General features: G+C 31.7%; 1 protein-coding gene across 7 annotated transcripts in view; it reads left to right on the top strand.

Annotated features, from left to right (window-relative positions):
- The window catches only part of LOC129746372 (class E basic helix-loop-helix protein 22-like), a 162,735-nt gene extending 143,336 nt beyond the window's left edge, over window positions 1–19,399 (top strand). For 3 of the 7 annotated variants that reach the window (XM_055740005.1, XM_055740006.1, XM_055740000.1), the window contains exons 3-4: window positions 18,305–18,525; window positions 18,583–19,399. In XM_055740005.1, the coding sequence (XP_055595980.1) occupies window positions 18,311–18,525; window positions 18,583–19,075 (708 nt within the window). In that variant the 5' untranslated portion in view covers window positions 18,305–18,310 and the 3' untranslated portion in view covers window positions 19,076–19,399. The other 4 variants (XM_055740007.1, XM_055740001.1, XM_055740003.1 and 1 more) reach the window with 4 other exon arrangements.
- Window positions 19,400–22,578: the final 3,179 nt, after the last annotated feature.

The raw sequence follows: 22,578 nt of genomic DNA, 5'->3' as shown, positions 1-22,578 counted from the left end.
CCCTAAATGTATGCATTCACCTTATGCTTTTTCTTTTAAAATGTTTTTGACAGAAAAATGTGAAATTTAATTCGAACAAAACCCAAAATTACTGCAATTGGTGCTCTATGCGTTATGACATCACAAATATATTAAAAATTATACATTTTCAAACGTTTTCATTCGATTTTTTATTAAAATAAAGTTTGTTGCAACTTAACCCTTTTTATTAGTAGGGTGTAAGTCACATGATTTTGTAAATTTAATAATAACTGGTGAAACCAATTATTGACTACCGTAATCCGGGGTAAGATTGATCACTTTTTTCAACATTTTTCGATTATTTTATCTGTAAAGGTGGAATGAGGCAGGTTTCATATTTTTAAAACCAGTACTGGGCTCCTATGTTGCAGAAATTTATCAGACTACTTTAAATTTGATTCAAAAATCGATTTCGACTCTGCTTAGAATTTGATGCTTTGGTTTGGAGTAACATTGATCAGTCTCTATTTTGAGGGTTGTTAAGAGTTTTCTTGATCATAAAGGATACAAACCACCTTCTGAATTTCTTTGTTTTGGGTTTTGATGACTTAGAGGGCAAAAAAATTGCGGTCCTTAATGTGTTAAGGCCTAACAACAATTAAAATCAAAAAATGGACAAGGATGCTGCATAAATTAAGGGGCTAAATTTTTTAACATTACTAATACAATTTTAACTGCCAAAACAAATAAAGTTTTCCTTCACTCAATACCCTAGGCCCTCGCACTATTCCTCTTTTATTTGTTTCCTTCAAACTTTACCATTGGATATCAAACTACAACAAAAATTACACCAAATCTATACTATTACCAAGGAAAAAAGTTTATCTTCCACATAAATCTACCTGTTTACTTCTAAACGCTTTGGTTTTATCAGGAAGAGTGTTTGTTTGCGAGCCTTCGAAAAAATTGGATATTTCAATATTTTAAAATTACATGTTCACTTAAATTTGAAATTTAAAAAAAACAAATTTTTCCAAATTTGAACTCAATTTATAGGGTTTTAAAGGTAGAAAAAAGTTTCGGAATATTTTAACTTTAGACTTAGTTATTGATGATTATCTGGAAAAATTTCATGTTGATCAAAGCTACCCCGGTGATCAATGTTAACCCGTGTAACGGTCAATTACAAAATTTTCATGTACAGACGGTATTATTATCTGTGGACATTAAGTTTTTAAAAGCCATTGAAGTTCAAAAGTGTTGCTGATGATGCCCCAGTTGACGGTATTGGAATTTCGATCATTTAAGAAAAACCAAAAAAGTAACATTCTCCGAACAATTTTTCGCGTTTTTCAATACAAAACTTCAAATCAAAACCCGGGTTCAAACATTTTTTGAGATCGAAAAAGACAAGGACCACGAAATTCTGAGGCTACGAAAACAATGATTTTCCGTAAACTAGGACCATTTCCAGTTTTCTCATTTTTTAAGCCTCACTTAGCTAAAGCTTTTGAAAATTGCTTGTTTTCATTAGTGGACGTATGGGTTTGTTATTTTGTTCAAAATGTCATAGATATGTTTTGTCGTTGTGTCGTTTTCCACCACAAAGCTGGATTAAATCCAGAGTCCAAACAAAACAGATACGTAATATAAAAAATGTCACCGGTATATTCAATATGGTCATCGTTGTTGCATAAATGGATTGTTTTTTGGTACGAAAAAGTATTTATTGCTGAATCTCTTAATGATAGAAATGTTTCATTTTGTATTTCATGTTAGTATTTTTTCTTTAATTTATAATAACATCCGATTAATGAACTTTTATTCAGTTTTCAACCTCATCCAAATTATCTTTACAGAATACACATCATTGCTCAGAATTGATTGAACAAAATATAATCCTTGCTGAACATCCCTAGCCGATTTCAATCGCACCGGTTATGCACAATAACCGCATGATCCTCGCAGCACTTTTTCAGGTTATATGTCTTTGTGTAAATGTGCGGTGCCAACATGTGCGGTTTTCTTCGCTTTTCCCAAATCCTTCACCTCCGTTCATTCATTCTACTTTTCCTCCCCCTTCACATAAGCATTCATAACAACAACCCTCGCTCGCTATCGACGAGAGCTTTACCGTTTAAATACCCAGCAGCAGCAACAACAGCAACAAACACACACTCAGCAGGTCCATAAAGCAAAAAAGAAGAAAAAGAAAAGTGGCCCAAAAAACAAACCAGGAGCGGGCGACAACAGCGCCATCATCGAAAATCACCCGAAATTACGATCCGCAATTACAATTCTCATCCTTCTGTGGTTTTTGGTTCGCTCGCCAGAAGAACTAAAACATTTTAAACCACCATACAGGCAACGCGTGGAGGTACGATTCGCAGCATCGCATCCGTGAGGACCAAAATCCTCAGCGAGTCAGCCATCATCATCGTCATCGTCGTTTGTTGGTGGAGCACAAATTTATTTTCTGTTTTGCGTACATTTTTCCGAAGCGTAACGTTGTCGTTTGTCGTCCTCGATTGAGAAAGTGTATCCCCAGAAATTGTAGATGCGTTTTCTCGATAACTTAAAGTGAATTCCCGAGGGAATTAATTACATTTTCATCCGAATTGAAGCGGGTTGGAAAAACTGTGTGTGTACGCTTCAAGTGTGGCTGCCCCGTTCAAGAGTCCTTCAGAGAGGGAAAATCGCATTCGATAAGCCGCCTGCCAGCATCCATTCGCAGATCCATCGAATCAGGAGTATTTTATCTGCTCGGTCGGCTGTGTTGTAGAGTGTAGTGAGTGAGTGAACGCTGCTGCTGCTGATAGCTTCGGTTTGGAATGAGGCTGGAAAATTGATTTCCGTGGAAACGCTCTCGCTCTTCATCGCCTACGCAAACTCGTTATCTGGTCCTGCTGCTGATTCTATTCTGCTAAAACACCAACAACAGGAAAATCGGCTTTTCTTTTAAGTGGTACGTATTCCTCTCGCGCCTCGCGCGGCGACTTCAATCCCTCTTTCAGGCGTTTTCCAAAAGAGCCAACAGTCGGCCCCAGCTCCATTTAAGTGTTCTCGTGTTCCCCGTTTTTTCAAGAGTTCATGTGTGTATATTGAATTTCATGCTCAAACTTTGACATCTGAAATAGACAGGATACATGTGCGATGATGTGACGATGTGTTGATCTTTGGCTTTGTGCTGTATCTATCTATCTATAGGCGTTATCATCTGGCAGCAGCGCCTTGATGGCAGGCAAAGAATAACGAAGAGAGAAAAAAAACTCTTTAATCTCGACGACTCGGATTTGCCTTCATCTTTCTGTATCTGTGTGCGTATTAGGAAAAATCCTGCTAAATTGAAAAAAAAACATAGTTCGGAAGTTTATCGGCATCAATCCCCCTTCCCTGGCTCTGGTAAGCACCTGGCGGTGAGTGTTGTAAGCTTTCTTGGTTTAACGCCACCTATTTGTCAAATTATAAACTTAACAGAAAGCTACGCGACGCCGGAAAACTTTTGGTAGGCAGATATCGATATTTGAAAGTTCTGCTGTGATAAGTTTAATTTTTGTTTATCCATACACTGTAACTAAGAAACTTTTGAAAACCTTTTATATGCAGAGTTTTATTTTAAGATTTATTAAAATTCTGATGGATACTATTAACCCTTTGTTTCATAAAGTTACAAATTTGCAACAATTAATGTATGGAAAAATGAGAAAATCGTATTTAATTTTAATTTTTTTTTCTTGATGCACTCATCATTTTCAACTGTTTAAAATGATTTTTAAGGAAAAATAAAAAATCATGAAACGAAGGGTTAATTATGTTGAAGGCGGAAGTTTCATAAAAGTTGTATAGATTTTTACAGCACTTTATTTTAAAACAAATACCTTATCATGTAAAAAACAGAATACAGATAAGGTTTTTTGATGAAAACATTTCTTTAAACATGAAAAAACACAACAAATTGATATAAACATAATAAAAACCTAAGAACAAGGTAAAGCCAAATAAAATATGACGAAACAAAATATACCAAACCAAAACCGGAAGAATTCGACTAACACAAGACAAATTATAACAAACCAAAAAATACTGTGACAAAATTTAATAACAAAAAATTACAATCAAGTTTTCCCAGGGCTTTAAAACAGAAATATAAAAAAACGCTCAAAAGTCAAATTGGTCTAGTAAAATCACCGACCAGTGTGTGAATAAAAAATTCGTTTCTTGAAAATGATCATTATAAAAACCTTTTTTAAGTCTTTAAGAAAATTTTTTATTAAGCAGTTTTGCCAATTTCACCCAACTGAGCATGCCTGACACAAAAAACAAAAGTTTTGTTGATTTTTTGGTTCCGGCATGATTTTTAATCTAAAGCGATTACATCTATTTAAAAAAAACTGAACAGTAAAAAAAAATGCTGCAGCGAATTTCTATTTGCTTCACCTAGAAGTTTTCTTTTGTTTTATTACAGACAAAAGACGCTAAAACAGAAAAAAAACCCAAAATTAAACACTAGATCAGGGTGGCCACAACATTTTCATTTTGAAATTCCCGGTTTTTCCCGGTTTTCCCGGTTAAAAATTCAAGGTTTTCCAGACTTTTATTATCTATTTTCGTCGAAATATAGTAAAACTTTCAAAATATTTAATTGATTTGGTTTTTTCATTATACTCAAATCATTGAACACTTTGACGAACTCGATTCTACTTTAAGGTTTTCATCACATTTTTTTAAATGATAAAAAAACATCCTACATCAAATCGTTATAGTTTAAGTCATGTTTACAAAAATTAAAAAATGGTGTGTCAGAACTGTTCAATCAATCATTCGTCATGTGACATTCTATTATTTTTTCATAAGTTACAGATGCCAAGTACGTTACTACAGCTCACAAAATCCACGTCTCTAAGAATATTCGAAATGTTCTGAGGGAGTTTAATCATATCACTCTCTCGTAACAGTAAATTCAGTTAAAATTTTGTTTCCAGAGGTTTTACATTCAGTAATAAATGCATCTCCAAGTGTGATATGAATTTTTAATCAAAATTTATCTCACTTATTCACAGAGGATTGTTAAAAATTTCCCCATGTTTTTTTAAAATACGGGGTAATGAACACATGTTTTAAGGCATTGTTTGATTATCTAAATTTATCTTTAATGTTTAATATGTAACAATTATCATCAAGATCTTGAGATATAACTTTATCAGTTTCTAAAAATCTGTAAATATGAGATTGTAGGACATGATTTCCTGTTCCTTTGTGAATCTAAAAATTGCCCATGACTAATTAAGGGTAAATTAGAAAAACCATTACTCCTATCTAGACGCAGTGTTTATATTTATCTAGAAATATTGTCAACACTAAAAATTGTTACGTAACAAGAATCTTAACAGCGTCCATTATTTCGCCAAATTCATCTGGGTAATTATGAACAGATAAACCAAAAAAAATCTTTATTTATAATAACCTCAGTAGACCCTACCTTTTTCCGAAAAACTTGTCTTCTGTTTTCGGCCAAGTTTAAACAAGATTTTCTTTAATATTCCGTAAAGAGGCCAATAATTAAAAAAAAAAAACAAATCAAATTTTTTAATCGTTGTCATAAATGTTTTTATACAATTGAGTTTTAGCACAGTTAACTTCGTGATCGTGAAATCGTGATCTCTATTTTGAATTCTGACTATTAAAGTTTTAAAAAATATGGACCAAGAGTTGCATCGTCTTGATTTAACATTTTTAGGGATTATTTAACAGCATATCAAAGTTTGAGATGAAGAAAAATTAAAAACATTTATTCAACTCAGATTCACCAATTGTATTTTTATATCAAATTACGGAATTTCAATTTTAAAATAATATTCAAACAAAATGCATAAAGAATTCAAAATAATGATATCTAAATTTATTATCATAAATCAATAAAATTTAGAAACATTTATTTTTGATTTTCATAGCGCAATAAAATTGTAATTGTAATTGTAATTGATATTTTTGTAGTTTTAATTGAATTTTAAGTTCAAGATAAAATTTTGATTTAAAATTAAAATTGCAAATTTTGAAAGAAATTTAAAAAGGAACAATGTAATTTTTGTAGCAGCCATAAACCTTATAAAGATAATTTTTAAACCCTCTACTGCAGTCTAGAACTTTTTTAAAAATATTTTTAGCATGAATCAGTTCTGTAAATAATGGAAAAATATATTTATAATAAAAAAAAAGATTTCATACATTATTTACACATATCTATTTTTTTGCAAAATGAAATATTTTGCATTGAAAAAAAATCTCAGCGTTTTTATGCTTAATTCAGTAGATGATTAGCTTCGTTATGCAGAAAAATGTGAATTTTATTTCAGTTAATTACAGTTAATTGTTCAAGTGTTGTTCAATTGTTCAATATATTTTTATTTTGAGTCATTTTTTTTGGGGTTAAATTATGAACAAATAACTGATGGAAACAACCCCTGTATCAGAGAGAAAAATCTTATAAGTTTTTGCAACCACACGCTAAGCTAAGGCTAACTCTAAGGATTCATACAAAAATCAATTTGAAAAGTGTATGAAAAAGGTTTTGGAAATTAAAGAGACTTGATAGTGTACTTAGTTGGCTTAGTTATGAAATGCAGATTACAATAAATAAAAAAGCCATTGTTTTAAAAATTGATTTTGCCGTCTTGAATTCGAATCATTTGTCAGATTCTATCGAATCTAGTGATATTTGGTTTTACTAAGTTTTGAGCTAAATAAATCATTTATAACTAATAAACAGACAACCCTCTTTGAAAAACAAAAACTGATTTGAAATCTATTTATTATTCTTTATTTGATAGAAGATTAATATATTACCTAGAATTTCTAGTTTCAAAGAAACAATACTTGAAAATAAATCCTGAAGTGTTAAAAGTACAACAGAAAAAATGTAACTATTTTGAAATCATTGAAGAACATTTATGAGCATTTGGTATCAAAGATTCAAATTTCATAAACATAACATAAACATCATAACAAAGATATCTTTGTTGTAGACTGCGGTTTTTTTGACTTATGCTTTGAAAAAATATTTGATTTATTTGGATTTAAAAATAATCCAAAATATCTTTTAATTCTCATATTTTACCATACTGTGATAAATAAGCTCAGTTTTCTCAGAAGATTGAATTACTCGCGGTCTTCGAAAAGTTTATCATTGAATCGAAATCTTCGAGTATCTTAGAAAAGTTCTAAAATGTTGATAAAAAGTTTCAAAAATCACTTTTGAATTTAAAAAACTAGAGCTAGCAGAAATAAACTAAATTGCATATTTGAATATGTCACCCTCAAATCAGTCAAATCAGCTCTTAAACCCCCTTCAAACGGAAAAATACGTTTGTTTGATTAGAGAGAACTTAAAAGTTCATTCATCTAAAAACGGAAAAACGTAAATTTTGTTGCCTTGTACTATCGAAAAGAAAAAAAATAAAAATAATCAATTTCATCCAAATATTTTGTTATTTTGTTTAAATACTTTACTCGAAACACAAATATGTATATTTTAAGTGAAGTACCATGCAATGTTGAACTATTTTAACAATTTTAAAAAATTTGCTAGGTGTCTTCTACCGACATAAACACGCCCTCATAAAAAAGCTCGTGAAAATTCTGAACAGTGTTACTAAATTTCATATGAGAATTTTATTAAAATTTTTGTCACGATTTTCGTAAATTCTCAATGGAATTTCAACATATCCAAGCTTTAAAGAATGTAATTCGAAATTTTCTGGATAAATTATGACCAGTTATCGAATAATGTTAATTTTGAAAGAACAACTTTAAATAATGATTTGGACCCCGTGATAGTATTTTTTTTAACTAACTTCTTAACTTTTGACATTATCACTTGAAAATTAGAATATTGGCATCATTTTAAAATTTTAAAATTTGAAACAAAAATTTAACTTCGATTCGTTTTTTTTAAATGATTGATAGTTTTTTTAATGAATTTAATGTGCGATACTTGAAAAAAATTTAAGCTACTTTTTGGATTTCTCATCTCTTTCTTCAAGGCTGTTATAAACTTGGGTTTCGGTAATATTTGTGTTTTTTTTTTCTTCAATTTAGAGGGGTAATTGAAGAAGAGAGATCAGAGTAGTCCATAAATTTAAAAACTTATGATATTCCTTTTACAAATATTTTGTAATGTTCAATTCTGTCTTGGAAATTCAAATTATTATTGTTCTGAATTTTGAATTTTGGATTGAATCCCTGATCTTGGAACCAAAACTGAATTTCGGTTTCCTTTTGTCAATTTTCCCGGTTTTGGGTCTAAATTCCCGGTTTTTCCCGGTTTTCCCGGTTCAATTTTCAATTCCCGGTTTTTTCCCGGTTTTCCCGGTTTTCCCGGTTCTGTGGCCACCCTGACTAGATTGAACCAAAACAAGTCCAAATTTAAATCTAAATCTGAAGTCTGAATTCTTAATTTGAATTCATAAGTTGGGTTCAACTATATGTTGTGAGCCTACCTGATTGAATAATTCTACTGAATCAAAGCAATAGAAAGATTCCCTTTAAAGCGGGCCACAGACTACACAACATTTGTACAAATGCGATAAAATTCGATGAAATTTTGTCGCTGCAAACACGATTTGCATAGTGCGCTCAAACGGTTTTAGTAAAATCGGTCGGGATCGAAATATTTTGTACAATCTATCCTCCCAGCCGGTGTGGAGATGGTTTGTTTTGTTGCCGTTGCAGTTTTCGCCAGCAATCGTTTGTGTTCGAGTGAAAAATGTTTGTATAGTGTGTGGGCGAGCATAGATCAAACCATCGTCGTGGAATCATCGAATTTGTACAGGCCATTTGTGTAGTCTATAGCCCGCTTAAGTCACGTCATACCATGTTTGAATTAAAGGAAACCTTTCGATTGCTTTGATTCAATAAATTGGTTTTCTTTTCTTAATTTGAAATTTGTATCACAGGAAGTTTACCCTCAAGTCTGAAACCAAAATTCGAATTGAAATCAAAATCTGTCCAAAAAATCTGAATCTGGAACCAGAATATGCAATCGGAGTCTAAAAGCTGGATAAAGAATCATAAATTGAATTCTGGATTCATTAATCAGGAAGCATTCTTGAAGCTGAATCTAAATCTGAAATTTGAATTTAAACACTAAATCGGAATTGACGGAATTATGATTTTTTTTCGGAATCTGGATCTGGAATACGAACTTGGAATGTGAATTCGGAACCTGAATACTTATTCTGAGATCTGATTTAAAATTCCTTATCTGAATTCTGAATTCGAATATCAAATCCAAAATTCTTGGTTTTTAAAACTTTCACGGGTAAAACTAATTTTAAAGTTAAAGTCTTCAACGAAGTTTAATTATTTTTTTCTTCTTTTCAGCCATTGTTCTTGAATTTTTATCTCTATTTTATTTATATTAACCCAAGCAACCAGAATTCCCTTGAAAAGGGTTCATAGAAGCTTTCCAGTTTTCGTTTCTGTCTGAAAAGAATGCCAATCATCCCAAAATTTAAGTTCTTAAGTAGACTTTTAAGTTCATTTCAATGGCTGAAGAGAATGCTATTCAGCCTCTTAGGGAACATTTTTAACCTTCAACGCGCTAAAAAAAATCCGGTTGACAGATCGCTCTGACAATTAGATAACGAAAGTTTTGAATCATTTAGTGTTTTTGGTTGAGCCACCAGATGTCTTCAAGGAAACTTGGAAGAACTGTCAATATGTAAACAAGGGAAAATAACAAAAACCTCTTCATTTTTGAAGGGGTCGTAAAATTATTTGAAAAGAGTTTCTAGAAAATCGATATTGAAGTTTCGTTACACATTTGTGATGCTGCCTAATGACATTTTTCGATTAAAGCTGTTTTGCTAATTGCTTAAAAATAGCTTGAAGTACTTAACTTTTTTACTATAGAAACATATTAATTTCTTTTATATCCTCAACGCAGGGGAATTAATCAATTATTTTAAGGGATAGCCAAATTCCGGAACCAAATAAAACACCTTGTTCGGTTGGATGATAGAATCAAAGAGGCTGTATTAATCCTACATTATACAAGTCTAGGTCCCTCAATCATCACCTTCTAAAACTCTGAGAGAATTTCCTCTCTTGTTCGAAAGGGGTTAAGCCCATGATGTCGAAAGCGTTCTACACGCTGAGAGCGGATACATCAACTTCTCCACCCTTTTAAGCGAAGACTTACTTAAATATTATAGTATAAATGTAACAACCAAACTTTAACTATTTAAATGATATTTGAATGCAACTTATTAAAACGTAACCAATAATTCAATCGATATTTTGATTCACTTATAATGTTCGTTGTTTAGCAGTAAATATAATCTTCTTTGCGTCTTCTCTTTGATCTTCGATCAGATCTTCTTATTCGAATTACCTTCAAAGCATTTAAATCCATGGTCGGTGCAGTATCATCTGGTTGATCTGTTTCCATGTAGATAAACGAATCAGCTGGATATCCATAAAAGTCAGAATCTGAATCGGACAAAAACTTAGCTGTTTCATCTACGCTGCGTCGCCTTTTGCCATTGCTAAATTCACGGTTTTGTAATAAATCATCATCTTCTTCTTCTTGGATTGTAAAATGTACCGATGTCCTTCGTTGAGAAGCTGGCATCAACTTCAGCTGGCGCCTATGGGCAGGGATGGAAACGAAAGGATTTTGATCCGACAAACGTTTTGTCGTCAAGTGTACAAGTCGCGATCTGTACAAACCGAGAGCAAAATCATATCCCCTCGATAGAAGATTTTTATTGGAACGATGATGGTTGAATACCGACAAACACATTTTGAGACTGTGTATAGCTCGGGGAGGAGAGCTACCCTTTTTGCTAGCGAACTTTAACCAATCGCAACGTACGCTTGGCTCGCTGAGAGTGAGTGTCTCACATACACAGATCCATGCGGATCCGAATCAGATGGCGCAAACGAAGCTACAACATATGACAGACGGCGTGGATGGAAGTTCAACTGTCGGCCGGCACATGTTGAAGAATTTTTTTGGCTTAGTGCACGGACATGGCAGTTTTAACTGATTTATTCAAAATTTATTACTTTGTTTTAGATTACCGTAGCGCTTATATTAATAATTCGCTTGGATTGGTATTAATATGATTTTCGTTATTCGTTGCTTATGTTTTTTTAGTAGTCACAGGCTCGCAAGGCCCGCAGCTAACCCCACTATCTCGCAGGAGGACCGTCGTGATGTTGCTGTTTTGGGTCCCGAACACCACCAGGACGTTGTTGCACTCCGCACGCCGCCCCTAACATGGAGAACAGACGCGTACGAAACCCCCTAATTATGATTTTTTTTAAACTTTTGTATTGAAAGCTCCAAAAAGAAGCTGATAAAACTGGAATAAAATCAAATTGGTTAAAATGAGGTGCTTGGGAATAAGAAAAAATCCGGAAAATTTCTGGAATTTCAAGGTTTTTCCAGGAAGCTGGAAATTTCCACAAATCACCGGGAAAGTGTTCTTTTTTTATGTTAATTTTATTGATATTTAATGATATTTCATTAAATCTTTGAACAGGTATCAGCACCAGTTCGCTACATATGAACATAAAGATAAAGTTTTGCTCATTTTGTTGTAAACTGTTAACAGTTTGAAAACTCAATCAAACTTTTCTGATTTAAATTAGGATGATTTTATGATTCCGTGATACGAAGTGATATCACACGTCTAAACTTGAAGAACATATTCGTTTTTTCTAAACGCAGTTTGTGTTTGATATTTCTAATTTTTCTTTATTAAAACCTTGATTTGATACCTCAAATATACCTTTATTACTATACTATTTTTTTTTAAATATCAAGTCTGTTTAGATTTTATAAACCATTTTCATGAAACTCCTATATTTATAAAAATTTACCGCCAAACTTCACAAATTTTTATTGAGACGTGGAACCTTTATCAATTAAATAACATACTTATGATTTTATTTTTTGTTAAATGTTTTGTGTTCTTTGTTTATTGTATACTAGCACACCTGATGAGCTTTGCTACACCTTTTTAAAATAATTTAACTTTTCTTAAAAATAGTTTGAATTTGAAAAAATTTCATCTTTTTACAACATCATCAATAAGAAGCACTCTTTTGAAAATGAAAACTGCTGCTTACTTTTGGAATGTTAATACGAATACGAATTAAAATCTTAAATTTTATATTGCTCATTATATTCTGAACTTGGATTGTTTTTTTTTACTAATAAACGAATGTGTGAAATTTTTGCAAAAAACTGTTTGATTTTGATATTTCCAGTATGACATCTTTTAAATTTTCATTTTGAATTTCTTACGATCAAGACACATCTTCTTCTGAAACGAATTACTTTTGATGTAGGATTTTAATTTTTGATCCACCATAATTTTAAATCAATTAATATTCAATCAACAATTCAACAATCAAGTCTACATGTATATTTCTGATTTTTTCTTTGTGCATTCACTAAGACTTCGGGATTTTCAAGACTCTCTGATATATGATTTTCAAGAAAAGTCCAATGTGGACCTATGTTCACAATTAGAAAAAAAAATTTATAAATAAGCTGAAATTGCCAAAAAAAAAGTCGCTTATTCTGTTTTATGTTCAATAAAAGGTTAAATTTTGATTCAAATTTAAACATTTGAATTCCAATGACATTCAAAAGTTCATATTGCAAGTGAATATTCGAGTATGAGAGTATTTCTTAGAAAATTGGTAATAAAGTTCGAAAAAATAAATAATCTAGTCCTGCAAAAATCAAAATTATCAAATAAAACATTTTATTAGCCATTTTTTGTTCAAATACAAACGCATCAATTTCGTAGAAACCTTTAAATTATTATTCATTTCTTCTAAATATGAATTTTTCATTCATTATTCTGGCATAAGGGATTCAAAATCTTGTCAGATTATAAATTATACAGTTAAGTTGAGTTTTTTTTTCAAATTGATTTCAATTCCCAATAAAAAAAAAAGAATACAATTTTAACTGCTTGATTGGTTTCTATTACTCTTTTTTCGGGAATATCTCCGTTTATTTCACAACACTCAATCGAAATTACCTTTAACTGATAAAACCCAAAAATCAGCTCAAACCTATTCAGATGTGTTATTATATAGAATTAAAATGAGATACACAACGCAACCAAATTCACGTTTCTTCGAAGTGTAAAGAATAATTTAAAAGCACTGAATGGACAATTTTTTTACTTGATCTATAACTTGAAATTCAAGGTTCAACACTTGAAAAAAAAACAAGTAAAATCATTTGAATATCATTTGCACTTTTTGTTAAAACTGTAGAATGATGCGAAGAAGCTGAAATTTAAGGTTTCAAATGAATTATAATCTTTCCTTCAGACCACAGGCAATTTTGACTTCTGAGAAAAAAGTTGCAAAGGGTCCCTCTTGCATGATTTTTCATAGTTGTTGTTCAACCACGCTACTTTTAAGACATGAATAAAAAAAATCATAGTCCTTTACTTGTTCTGCAAATTGAAAAGCTATGCAGAATTTAAATGCTATTTTAAATTAAGTACATCTTCTAAGTTTGAATTTATTTTAAAAGAATGTTGTTTCATTAGTGATTATTAATTGATTTTATCAATATCCTACTCATGGTTCGGATTCAGGATGCAAAATTCTTCCAATATCAGGTTTTTAACATAGGCTCCGATAATTGTGTTCCCATGTGTTATTTAAATGGAACAAAATTTAACACACTTACATAAAAATCAAGCATCGAAGTGTTAAATTAAAAACTGCAGTTTTAAAGATTTAAAAAAAAACAACAGTTTTTTACAATTACTAAAAATACATATGGAATAAGCAGGGTTGAAAAGAAGCACTTTTCCACACTGATTTTAACTAAATATTACTAATTATAAAAATGCCTCTGAAATATTTGAACAGAATGATGGAACTAAAATCCTGCATCTGAGCCAACTTAAATATGTAGTTCAGATATTGAAATCTCAATGATTTTTTCAAATAGTTATTTCGTTTTTTTTTTTTTAAATTTATGCTACAAGTTGCGAAAAGTAGATTTTTCAGCACAAGTCGAGGATTTATCGAACGAGACTTACCGTGTGATGGATGAAAAATTCGATATTTGCATCAAACAGAAAGGAAATGACTGCAAATGGAAAAAAACAGTGCCGAAAAGTAGCACACCGGTTCCGAACTCTTTTAGATACGGCCGTTTCAACACAGAATATAAAAAAGCACATTATTTATGAAGTCTATAAATTCTAAACATCATTTTTTTTACCTATTTTAATTTTTTTCGGAATTTCTTTAATTTTTGTGGATTTTTTTTAAAGATTTTTACTGCTTGCAACAGTTTTCGCCCTGTTTTCCACCCCCAACCCTTCGCTCCTCTCCCCATCACCCCTCCACAATTTTTCCATTTCGTGAAAATAAATGAACTGCAAACCGTAATATGCAAAAAAAAGCTCAAACACATCCACCTAACGAACAACCAAGCAACACACAGCAAGAGCTACTCTCTTAATCTTCCCAAAAAAACAATCGTAACGCTATGATTCCCAAAAAATCGCATGTTGTACATATCCCGATCTTTTCTAAGTCAGGATCTGTACGTTAGGAGATTCGCAATTTGTTGCAACCACTCACAACAATCCGTATATACGATATAGAGTTGTTTTTGACATTTCTTACGCACACTTGCTGAGCGTGTACAGATGAGACGGGACAATTAACCTCAAAAACTCTTGGTACAAAAAACGAACAGCCGGTCGACACACATGATCGTTTTTGAGGTTAATTGTCCCAAAACTGAAAAGGCTTGGTGAAACAACCAGCATATTATCACGAACACTACCAGCGGCAAATAGGACTATTGGAAGGCATAGCGAGTGCGCTCATCAAGGACTTTCTTTTTATCTTGCTTTTTTAAGATTGTGGTAACTCGCCACTCTCGGAGATCTCCCCACATAACAGGGACAGAGCAGAGAGCATCGCTTGCTAGGAGCGATTTAAATTTGTTCTAGGGTTGGTCGCTCCCTGCTCAAAAGTCGCTAGAAGAGATTTTTTTCCATCCCTGCCTATGGGCCAGAACAATCCTTCCGCCTACCATCACCTGAAAATCCTCTTGCTAGTTTTCAAAAATCACCTTTTCAATATAAAAAACCAGCTAACAATTAGATTTCCTATCTAGCACATCAACAGCAAACAACAACAAAAACTCAGCATTCAGCAACAACTGCAGCAGCAACAAACTCAGCAGCATCCAATCCTACGGATTACCGCAGTACAGCTAGTAACATCAAAAAGTCGCAAGAATTTCTTAAACAGCTGTTCAGCAGTTCAGCAACTCCACGAAATTTTTTCAACAGTGTTGGTGTGTTCCGTTTCCTTCTCAAATCTATTATAGATGAGTCGATGAGTTGAACACGAAAAACACGCTACTCTTTGTCAAACTTCTTCTTCTTCAATGCTTAAACTCTTTTGTTGAAAATAACGTGGTAACTGCATAACCAAAAAAAAAACGTGGTCAACACTGATGATAAAGGATAAAAATCACTAATCTTTTAAAAGCGAAATCCGATTCTCATTGAGTTCTTCAATTATTGTTTATATCATTAAACTTAAGCATTTCTTCAAAAACTTCGTTTTTCCAAATGAATATTCACCACGTGCTGGAGAGACCACACTTATGGAGTCAATCCAATTTTTGATAAATTTCGGCAAATTTGGGTTTTCTTTAACTCACGCTTAATCCTTGTAAATATCTTTTTTTAAAACAAAAAAATTACTGCCAGGCAAAATGTAAAATAAAACTTTAAAGTTCCGCTTAATCCTCGTCGCCACTTTTTATATCCTCAACGCAGGGGAATTAATCAATTATTTTAAGGGATAGCCAAATTCCGGAACCAAATGAAACACCTTGTTCGGTTGGATGATAGAATCAAAGAGGCTGTCTGTATTAATCCTACATTATACAAGTCTAGGTCCCTCAATACTCTGAGAGAATTTTCTCTCTTGTTCGAAAGGGGTTAAGCCCATGATGTCGAAAGCGTTCTACACGCTGAGAGCGGATACATCAATTTCAAACTCAATAGAGTATTTCCTGAGACAGATTGTGGTAGGGTAGCTTTTTGTTTTTGTTTTGAAAAATGTAAACACCAACTGGTCGCCATTTTGATCTTCGATGATAAGCACTGTTCAATGCATTCTTTTAAAAACTTCTTTCATTAAAAGCATCAACATACCTTCATGCCTTAACTTGTTATGAATTTACAATAAATTAAATAAAGAATTCATATTCTCCTCATCAAGGTGCGCTTGCAAAACGACTACAATTGCATTGCCAATTTTATTTTGTTATTATCTGGCCATTGAACATGCGTAATGTTGTTGTTATGTTTACCCTACCACGATATGCCGAGAAAATGTAAACATGAGAAATCAGCTGTTCGTCTGACAAGTGGGGAAATGCCTTATGGTTGGTTCATCTGACTTGTCCAAAATTGTTAGTTAGCTCCGTTAGAAAAAGAATGCCGGTAAAATGAACCATATACTTCGACAAAGTTAACCAGTTAACATGTTATTATGTTTTGTACTTAACCATCCCAAGTAACCATTAGCACTAAAGCTCTGCATATTTATGGCTTTAAATTAGCATTCATGTGCCATCTTCACTATGCGGCATCAAATTAGAATTATACCGCTATTTTAAGATGATTTAAGATTTTAGATTGAATTGCAACAAAGCTCTGAATCAGAATAACTAATGCCCCATTTTCTAAGCTTAAAAAAGTCATCATAAAAACTTGCTTTAATGCTTTTAAGCACTATGTAGGCACTACAGTGGCAGTGGGCCAAAGCACATTAGCATTAATTGGTCTGATTTAATGTACCTAAATTTAGGGCACCAATTGCTAGAAATTTGTTTCAAAGACCTCACGCGGACCTAATAGGTCCACAAGCAAGAGCCACTGAAAAATGTCCTAGCCATGAATGTCATGAGTTCAATTCCAGGTCATCTTCAGCAGAAAAAATTTAAAAAAAACCATGTAGTAAATACAATCCGAGAGATCCCCTTATCGAATATTATTAAAGTTATGGAAAATCAAAGTCAAAATGACAGAGCGTGAGCTTCCAATTTCTATACAATTATGAACGGTACTGTAGTTTCAGATGCCGCACGGGCTTACGAACGGAGTTATAGTGACTTTTTTTTACTTCTAGTTCCCCTAAATTTTTTAAACAAACTCATTTGGACTTGAAATTTTTGAACAAGCATGGACCTATCTTGTGTAATTTTTTTTCTGAGGAATCGAATGAAGGCTGTTTGAGCCACCGCACGCTTCGAAAAATGGAATTATGGCTGTTTTTACCCGCAATTCCGCTATATTTTTCAATTATTTAAGAAAACAGCATGTTCGGACTTCCAAATTTTGAACCAAATGGGACGTATCTTGTGTGATTTTTTCCGAGGAATCCAACGAAGCCTATTCGAGCCAACGCACGCATTGGAAACAGTAGTTATGATGTCTGATTTACCCTCAATTTCCCGACATGTTTCAATTATTTCAGAAAAATTATGATAAAACAGCTCCAGTTTGCAACCCGTGCGGTGACTCAAATGAGCTTCGTTCTATTCCTCGGAAAAAAATCACACATGATGCGTACCATTTTGTTCAATGCGTTCTAGTCCGAACAAGCTTTTTTTCTGAAATAATTGAACAATGTAGAGGAATTGAGAGTAAAAACAACCATAACTCCATTTCATTCATTGGATTCCTCGGAAAAAATTGCATAAGATATGTCTAATTTAGTTCAAAATTTTCAAGTCGCAAATACCTGTAGGATATTTTGCCTTGAAGTATGCATGTATTCGAAAAAAATGTTTTTCTCATAAAATAAACTATCTTGAGTAAGAACAAATATAGTAGGTACCTAAAACATTACATTACATTTGTTTTATTACTATATTTGGTAAGATGCAACAGAATGCAAAGCAAAGTGAGGTGTTGTTTTTTTTCTTGGTGCTACATGTGGCCCGCGACCATCATTTGAAGACATTGATTAAGAAGCCATTGAAATTGAAAAGTGTCTTGCAAATCAACCTTTTCATTTTCAGAAGTTAGCCTAGCTCTCCCAATATAATATTTCGTATTTAAGTATTTTATCTACTAACTTAATTCCTTGAAAACTTAAGGCACAGATAAAATCTTAGATTGATTATAAAAAAATGGATCTCAAATTTATTTCAGAAGTTTAACTTTGAAATTCAAAACTAATTTTATAACAACATCAAATGTTCCTTCAAGCTTTGATTTAGTTTTCTATTCATAACGAATTCCAATAAATATTTCAGATTAAAATGGATCCTCACAACCCGTTCTTTCACCTTGGACCCCCAACGGGCTCGGTACATGGCGCCCATCATCCCGAGCAGACGCCGAGCCCTCCGCAGAGTGTCCCGGGACGTCGAACTCCCCTCGGGACCGTAGGACTGGGAGGATTCTACGCACAGCCCCATGCTGCCGGTTCTTCTACCCTGACGGATGAAAACCGTCCCTCCGGCAGTGTTGAAAGGTTGATATTTTTACGATCCTATCTTTGAGAACCACTGTATTAAAGATTTACCTTTAGACATTTCAGCCCTCCACCACACCTTCATCCCCCGGGCAGCTCAACGGCTGGCGGACCCGGTCCAGTTGGGAAGCAGAAAAACCGCCAAGCCAAAACCGTACGGCTCAACATCAACGCCCGGGAACGCCGAAGAATGCACGATTTGAACGATGCCTTGGATGAGCTGCGGAGTGTGATCCCATATGCCCATTCGCCATCCGTCCGGAAGTTGTCCAAAATAGCAACGCTGTTGCTGGCCAAGAACTACATCCTGATGCAGGCCAACGCCTTAGATGAACTGCGAAGACTGCTGGCCTACATCCAGAGTGCAGCTGGAGCCGGAGCTCCGACCGTTGATTTCAGAACTATGCCTTCGGCCATCAAACTTCAGCAGCTGTTACAGAATCCCCACTCGGAGTTGCAGCAAGTGGTTCAACAACAGCAACAACAACAGCAGCAGCAGCCGCCGATTCCCCAACAATCTGCTCCCCCGCCAGCGAATCCAAACCCTTAAATCCGAGAAATGACCCTACTAAAAATAATTATTTAAAAATAACGAATTATGGATTTGAAACGTTCCTTCTATACTTAAAAGGAGCCAAACATGTGCTAGTCATATAATTAGTATTGTATTGTAGATTATGAAGCATTTTATTTTTTAGCATATAAGCGAGTCAGTGATAGAGGTTCAATAGAAGAACGTTTGGAAAAGAGTCTAGTCATTATGGTTTTCTTTTTGTCTGTGAATCAGTAGAGCAACTAGCTGCCAAAATATTTTTTTCTCATTTAAGGATTCATTCTGAAGAATAAAGCAATCAATGGTTTGAATATTTAAAAAGCTTCCATAAGAAATCATTTCACTATAACCGAAGTTTCCCTTTTAACTTCTAACATTTTTATTATTTTTGTCATTTTTGTCATTTTTGTCATTTTTGTCATTTTTGTCATTTTTGTCATTTTTGTCATTTTTGTCATTTTTGTCATTTTTGTCATTTTTGTCATTTTTGTCATTTTTGTCATTTTTGTCATTTTTGTCATTTTTGTCATTTTTGTCATTTTTGTCATTTTTGTCATTTTTGTCATTTTTGTCATTTTTGTCATTTTTGTCATTTTTGTCATTTTTGTCATTTTTGTCATTTTTGTCATTTTTGTCATTTTTGTCATTTTTGTCATTTTTGTCATTTTTGTCATTTTTGTCATTTTTGTCATTTTTGTCATTTTTGTCATTTTTGTCATTTTTGTCATTTTTGTCATTTTTGCCATTTTTGCCATTTTTGTCATTTTTGTCATTTTTGTCATTTTTTTCATTTTTGTCATTTTTGTCATTTTTGTCATTTTTGTCATTTTTGTCATTTTTGTCATTTTTGTCATTTTTGTCATTTTTGTCATTTTTGTCATTTTTGTCATTTTTGTCATTTTTGTCATTTTTGTCATTTTTGTCATTTTTGTCATTTTTGTCATTTTTGTCATTTTTGTCATTTTTGTCATTTTTGTCATTTTTGTCATTTTTGTCATTTTTGTCATTTTTGTCATTTTTGTCATTTTTGTCATTTTTGTCATTTTTGTCATTTTTGTCATTTTTGTCATTTTTGTCATTTTTGTCATTTTTGTCATTTTTGTCATTTTTGTCATTTTTGTCATTTTTGTCATTTTTGTCATTTTTGTCATTTTTGTCATTTTTGTCATTTTTGTCATTTTTGTCATTTTTGTCATTTTTGTCATTTTTGTCATTTTTGTCATTTTTGTCATTTTTGTCATTTTTGTCATTTTTGTCATTTTTGTCATTTTTGTCAGTTTTGTCATTTTTGTCATTTTTGTCATTTTTGTCATTTTTTTCATTTTTGTCATTTCTGTAATTTTTGTCATTTTTGTCATTTTTGTCATTTTTGTCATTTTTGTCATTTTTGTCATTTTTGTCATTTTTGTCATTTTTGTCATTTTTGTCATTTTTGTCATTTTTGTCATTTTTGTCATTTTTGTCATTTTTGTCATTTTTGTCATTTTTGTCATTTTTGTCATTTTTGTCATTTTTGTCATTTTTGTCATTTTTGTCATTTTTGTCATTTTTGTCATTTTTGTCATTTTTGTCATTTTTGTCATTTTTGTCATTTTTGTCATTTTTGTCATTTTTGTCATTTTTGTCATTTTTGTCATTTTTGTCATTTTTTGTCATTTTTGTCATTTTTGTCATTTTTGTCATTTTTGTCATTTTTGTCATTTTTGTCATTTTTGTCGATTTTGTCATTTTTTTCATTTTTGTCATTTTTGTCATTTTTGTCATTTTTGTTATTTTTGTCATTTTTGTCATTTTTGTCATTTTTTGTCATTTTTGTCATTTTTGTCATTTTTGTCATTTTTGTCTTTTTCGGTCATTTTTGTCATTTTTGTCATTTTTGTCATTTTTGTCATTTTTGTCATTTTTGTCATTTTTGTCATTTTTGTCATTTTTGTCATTTTTGTCATTTTTGTCATTTTTGTCATTTTTGTCATTTTTGTCATTTTTGTCATTTTTGTCATTTTTGTCATTTTTGTCATTTTTGTCATTTTTGTCATTTTTGTCATTTTTTGTCATTTTTGTCATTTTTGTCATTTTTGTCATTTTTGTCATTTTTGTCATTTTTGTCATTTTTTTCATTTTTTTCATTTTTGTCATTTTTGTCATTTTTGTCATTTTTGTCATTTTTGTCATTTTTGTCATTTTTGTCATTTTTGTCATTTTTGTCATTTTTGTCATTTTTGTCATTTTTGTCATTTTTGTCATTTTTGTCATTTTTGTCATTTTTGTCATTTTTGTCATTTTTGTCATTTTTGTCATTTTTGTCATTTTTGTCATTTTTGTCATTTTTGTCATTTTTGTCATTTTTGTCATTTTTGTCATTTTTGTCATTTTTGTCATTTTTGTCATTTTTGTCATTTTTGTCATTTTTGTCATTTTTGTCATTTTTGTCATTTTTGTCATTTTTGTCATTTTTGTCATTTTTTTCATTATTGTCATTTTTGTCATTTTTGTCATTTTTGTCATTTTTGTCATTTTTGTCATTTTTGTCATTTTTGTCATTTTTGTCATTTTTGTCATTTTTGTCATTTTTGTCATTTTTGTCATTTTTGTCATTTTTGTCATTTTTGTCATTTTTGTCATTTTTGTCATTTTTGTCATTTTTGTCATTTTTGTCATTTTTGTCATTTTTGTCATTTTTGTCATTTTTGTCATTTTTGTCATTTTTGTCATTTTTGTCATTTTTGTCATTTTTGTCATTTTTGTCATTTTTGTCATTTTTGTCATTTTTGTCATTTTTGTCATTTTTGTCATTTTTGTCATTTTTGTCATTTTTGTCATTTTTGTCATTTTTGTCGATTTTGTCATTTTTTTCATTTTTGTCATTTTTGTCATTTTTGTCATTTTTGTCATTTTTGTCATTTTTGTCATTTTTGTCATTTTTGTCATTTTTGTCATTTTTGTCATTTTTGTCATTTTTGTCATTTTTGTCATTTTTTGTCATTTTTGTCATTTTTGTCATTTTTGTCTTTTTCGGTCATTTTTGTCATTTTTGTCATTTTTGTCATTTTTGTCATTTTTGTCATTTTTGTCATTTTTGTCATTTTTGTCATTTTTGTCATTTTTGTCATTTTTGTCATTTTTGTCATTTTTGTCATTTTTGTCATTTTTGTCATTTTTGTCATTTTTGTCATTTTTGTCATTTTTGTCATTTTTGTCATTTTTGTCATTTTTGTCATTTTTGTCATTTTTGTCATTTTTGTCATTTTTGTCATTTTTGTCATTTTTGTCATTTTTGTCATTTTTGTCATTTTTGTCATTTTTGTCATTTTTGTCATTTTTGTCATTTTTGTCATTTTTGTCATTTTTGTCATTTTTGTCATTTTTGTCATTTTTGTCATTTTTGTCATTTTTGTCATTTTTGTCATTTTTGTCATTTTTGTCATTTTTGTCATTATTGTCATTTTTGTCATTTTTGTCATTATTGTCATTTTTGTCATTTTTGTCATTTTTGTCATTTT

Source organism: Uranotaenia lowii, chromosome 2 (genome assembly GCF_029784155.1).
Source record: "Uranotaenia lowii strain MFRU-FL chromosome 2, ASM2978415v1, whole genome shotgun sequence".
NCBI classification, from domain to species: domain Eukaryota; kingdom Metazoa; phylum Arthropoda; class Insecta; order Diptera; family Culicidae; genus Uranotaenia; species Uranotaenia lowii.
Note: the sequence above shows the minus strand (reverse complement) of the source record. Positions and strands in the feature narration are given on the sequence as shown.